At 37.4% G+C, this 4,583-nt stretch overlaps 1 protein-coding gene across 1 annotated transcript; it reads left to right on the top strand.

The window, feature by feature from the left end:
• The first annotated feature begins 337 nt into the window (after positions 1 to 337).
• Positions 338 to 1,227, top strand: LOC140630440 (probable protein BRICK1). The gene has a single exon (XM_072820616.1). It carries the CDS (start codon positions 350 to 352, stop codon positions 575 to 577), a length of 228 nt encoding a protein of 75 aa, XP_072676717.1. The 5' UTR covers positions 338 to 349; the 3' UTR covers positions 578 to 1,227.
• Positions 1,228 to 4,583: the final 3,356 nt, after the last annotated feature.

Genomic DNA, 4,583 nt, shown 5'->3' with positions numbered 1-4,583 from the left:
TCAGCGGTTTGGTGCCTGCCTTTGGCCCAGAGCATGATCCTGCATGATCGGGCTCCCTGCATAGAGTCTGCTTCTCCCTCTGCCTATGTCTCTGCCTCTCTCTCTCTGTGTGTCTGTGTGTCTCTCATGAATAAATGAATAAAATATTTAAAAAACAACAACAAAACAAAACAAAACAAAAAAACAAATATCCTGGTTGCTTATTGAGTTTTTAGCCTTTTTTCTTTTCTAATGTATAACATTAAAGGCTATAAATCAGCCCTCTAAGTTCTTTTCAGCTGTATCCTACATGTTTTTGATAGGTACGAGTTTATTATTCAATGGAAAACAATTTTCAGAGGCGGCAGCCATGGCGGGCCAAGAGGATCCGGTGCAGCGGGAGATTCACCAGGACTGGGCGAACCGGGAATACATTGAGGTCATCACCAGCAGCATCAAGAAGATCGCGGACTTTCTCAACTCCTTCGATATGTCTTGTCGTTCAAGACTTGCAACACTAAACGAGAAATTGACAGCCCTCGAGCGGAGAATAGAGTACATTGAAGCACGGGTGACAAAAGGTGAGACCCTCACCTAGAACTATGCCATGCTGCTGCTGGGAAGTTGCTTTATGGAACACAGGCCGACGTGGGAAAGGCCCCAGCAGCCTCAGCTCCTTCCTCTCTTCTTAAAGAGCAACAGGGCTTATTCTTGTTTTTCTTTTTTCAAAAGTGTGGCCTTTGGGCTCTGCCATGTACATCGACGTGTGATGTGGCATGTGGGAAGAAGTCCAGGGGAACTCTTGGAACCAACATTAGGCATTTTACCTTTTGAGTAACGTTTTGTAGAACTGTTCATCATTGTATTTGAAGCGCTCAGAGCCAGATGCCTGGGACTCTTTGTTAAGGTCCTCTCCATCTCTCTCTCTCAGACTTTCCTTACAGCTCTCATTGCCTCTGCATTGATTCTATAAACAGTCTTTGTCTCCTTTCCACCTTTGGCACGGGGGGTGGGAGGCAGTCCTGGCTGAGACACTTACGCCCCGGCAAGGTGGCCATCAGAGAATGTCGTTGCTAACCTACCAGTTTCTTGTCCTTTGGGGGAGGTCAAGGCCGGGCCTCCACTTGGCTTGAAGCGTCATTTTCAGAATTTTCTTTCTGTCACTTGGGGTATCTTTGCCTCTCATATTTCCCTAATAAACTCCTCAACTTTAAAAAAAAAAAAAAAAAAAAAAAAAAAAAAAGAAAACAATTTTCAAAATTTGTTATGTTTTACAATTACATGGGGATGTTCTGTCTATCTTTTTATTATTTATTTATAGTTTGATCACATTGTAAGGAGAAAACACTCTTTGTTATCTCAGTCCTTTAAAATTTGTTGAGGCTTGTCTTAATGATCTCATATGAGTCCATTTTTGAAATGTTGTGAATGTTGTGTGTGGACTTTAGAGTATTTGTTCTGCAGCTGTTGAATGTAGTATATCTATATCTTAATTAGGTCAGCTTTATTAATTATCATTATTTGAATCATCTATTAGGTAATTTGTCTTGTCTTATTTTATCTATGATTAACAGATATTTGTTTAAATTTCTCGTGTAATTGTAGATTTGTCTATTTTTCCTTATAGCTCTTCTTATTTTCTCTTACATAGTTTGAGGCTGAAAGTATGTATACATAAATTTTAAATATAAGTGCAAATTGAAATTGCATTGTTAAGAAGTGATTATCTTTATCCTAGAAAATTTTTGTTGTGGTAAATATATGTAACATCAAGTTTGCCATTTTAACCATTTCTTTTTTTTAAGATTTTATTTATTTATTCATGAGAGACACAGAGAGGAAGAGAGAAAGAGGCAGAGACACAGGTAGAGGGAGAAGCAGGTTCCATGCAGACAGCCGGATGCGAGACTCGATCCCAGGACTCCAGGAACACAACCTGAGCGGAAGGTAGACACTCAACCGCTGAGCCACCCAGGCATTCCATTTTAACCTTTTTTTTTTTTTTTAAGATTTTATTTATTTACTCATGAGAGACACACAGAGAGAGAGAGAGAGGCAGAGACAAGCAGAGGGAGAAGCAGGCTCTACGCAGGGAGCCCAACATGGACCCGATCCGGGGACTCCAGGATCGCGCCCTGGGTCAAAGGCAGGTGCTAAACCGCTGAGCCACCCAAGGATCCCCAAACCATTTCTTTTTTTTTTTTTTTAAAGATTTTATTTATTTATTCATGAGAGACACAGAGAGAGGCAGAGACATAGGCAGAGGGAGAAGCAGGCTCCATGCAGGGAGCCCGATGTGGGACTCGATCCCAGAACTCCAGGATCACTCCCTGAGCAGAAAGCAGATGCTTAACTGCTGAGCCACCCACACGTCCCCCCAAACCATTTCTAAGTGTACAATTCAATGGCATTATTTATATTCACCGTGTTGTGCAACCATAACTGCTCTATAGTTGTAACACATTTCCATCACCCCAAACAGAAACTCTGTAACTATAAGCAAAAATTCCCCATGCTTCCCTCCTCCCAGCACCTGACCAATCAACCTTCTGTTTCTGTGAATTTGCCTTTTCTAGATGTTTTATATGAATGAAATCATACAACATTTATCATTTTGTGCCTGGCTTATTTCACTTAGCATATGTTTTTAAGGTTCATTCTATACATATTGCATATATATCAGAACTTTATTCCTTTTTATTGCTGAATGATACTGCATTATATGTATATACTGAATTTTGTTTTGCAATTAATTTGTTGAATACTTGGGTTGTTTCCATCTTCTGGCTGATGTGAATAATGCTGCAGTAATAACTAATATATTTTAAATTACCACATTTTGTTTTCTTTTTGTCTTACCTGTTCTATTATTCTGTTTTTTCTTCTTTTGTATTGATTTTTTTTCATTCCATTCCTCCTTCTATTCATTTATAGGCTAACATTATCTATGTCTATTCTTTTATATATATATAAACTTATATATATATAAATTATATATAGATTTTTTATATATACACATAACCTATCAATTCAAAAGTTGGTAATGCTTTTTTTTGTGCTAGATACTACAAAGACTTTGAACACTAACTCCATTTACTCTCTTCCTGGTTTGCATGCTTTTACTTTTGTGAATTTAACTTATTTTTTAATCTCATAAGACATTATTCATGTTGTATTATGCACAAAACTGCATTGTATAGATTTATCCACGTATTTACCACTTTCTTTGCTCTTCATTCTTTCTAGCATCTCAGAGCTTCCATCTGAGATCACATTCTATATTCCAAGATGACATCCTTCAGAATTCCCTTTTATGAGGATGTGAACAGTAGCAAACTAACTCTCTATGTCCTAATTGTTTTTTAAAAGTTTATATTGTGCTCTCATTCTTGAAAGATATTTTCACTAGGAATAAAATAATAGGTTAACAGGTATTTTTCCTTCACCCCATGGGGGGATATCATTATACTGTCATCAGCTTTCCATTGATTCTATAGAGAAGTCAGTTGTCAGTCTAGCTGTTGTTTCTTTGACAGTGATCTCTACCCAAACCCCACTCCAATATCTGCCCCAACCTCTGGCTGTCTGTCTACCTTGCTTTCCTTTCCTTTCCCTTCCTTCTTTTCCCCTCTTCCCCTTTTCCTCTCCCTTTCTCACTTTTTCCTGTATAGGATTTATTTGGGTTTTTGAGCATGTGAATTGATGCTGTTTTTGGCTCTGAAAGAGTATAAGCCATTATTTCTTCGAATATTATCTCTGCTGTGTCATCTCTTTCCTCCCCTTCTAGAACTAATTAAATGTACCTTAGACTTTCTCACTCTCTTTTCCATCACACCTAATCTCTTTTTCATATATTCCATACTTTGAATCTCTGTGCTGCCTTCTGTAAAATCTTATGACCTGAACCTCTGGCTCTTTGTTTCTCTTTTCATTTATGTCTAATGTGCTCTTAAACCACTGGTTTTTATTTTGTTTTTAATTTCAATAATTGTGATTTTCATTTCTAGGAGTTTTATTTGGTTCTTTCTAAAAGTTTCTTGGTCACCCTTTTATAGTTTCCAATATTCTGAAGATATTTTCAAATGTGTCTTTTATATCTTCAATCATGGTAGATACAGTGCGTTTTTAATCTACGCCTGATAATTCCAGTATCTGACATCTTTTTTTGGCTCTGTTTCTATTATTGTTTCTTCTAGATCTTATACATGGTGCTTATTTCTTTATGTGTGCTAATTGTTTTTTACTTTGTGCTGCTCACTGACCTTGAAAAATTATTTATGTAAATAAATACATTGAGGCCTAGGGAGGAAGATGACGTCTCACAAGGGGTTTATATTTGTCATTTTCAATCCCTATGGGCTTTACCAGTATTCTGTTGTAACTGAAGTAACACCAGGAAGTGATCACAAATTTTCAAGGATGAAATTATTTCCCCATTGTATTGTTTAGCAGTCTCCTATGGGTGGAGATTTGGGGGAAATATAACTTGTGAATTCCTAGTTCTGCTGGTGAATTTCCTTTTGTATTTTACTCCTTAAGAAGATAGTCTCAAATTGGCTGGATTAGCAAATGCCCTCAGGGCAAAAGTAGTTTTGGTACTCAGT

Source organism: Canis lupus, chromosome 3 (assembly GCF_048164855.1).
Source record: "Canis lupus baileyi chromosome 3, mCanLup2.hap1, whole genome shotgun sequence".
In the NCBI taxonomy this organism is placed as follows: domain Eukaryota; kingdom Metazoa; phylum Chordata; class Mammalia; order Carnivora; family Canidae; genus Canis; species Canis lupus.
Note: the sequence above shows the minus strand (reverse complement) of the source record. Positions and strands in the feature narration are given on the sequence as shown.

Excerpts from the sequence above, each read along its gene's own strand:
- LOC140630440 (XM_072820616.1), top strand. The coding sequence starts at position 350 with ATGGCGGGCCAAGAGGATCCGGTGCAGCGGGAGATTCACCAGGACTGG.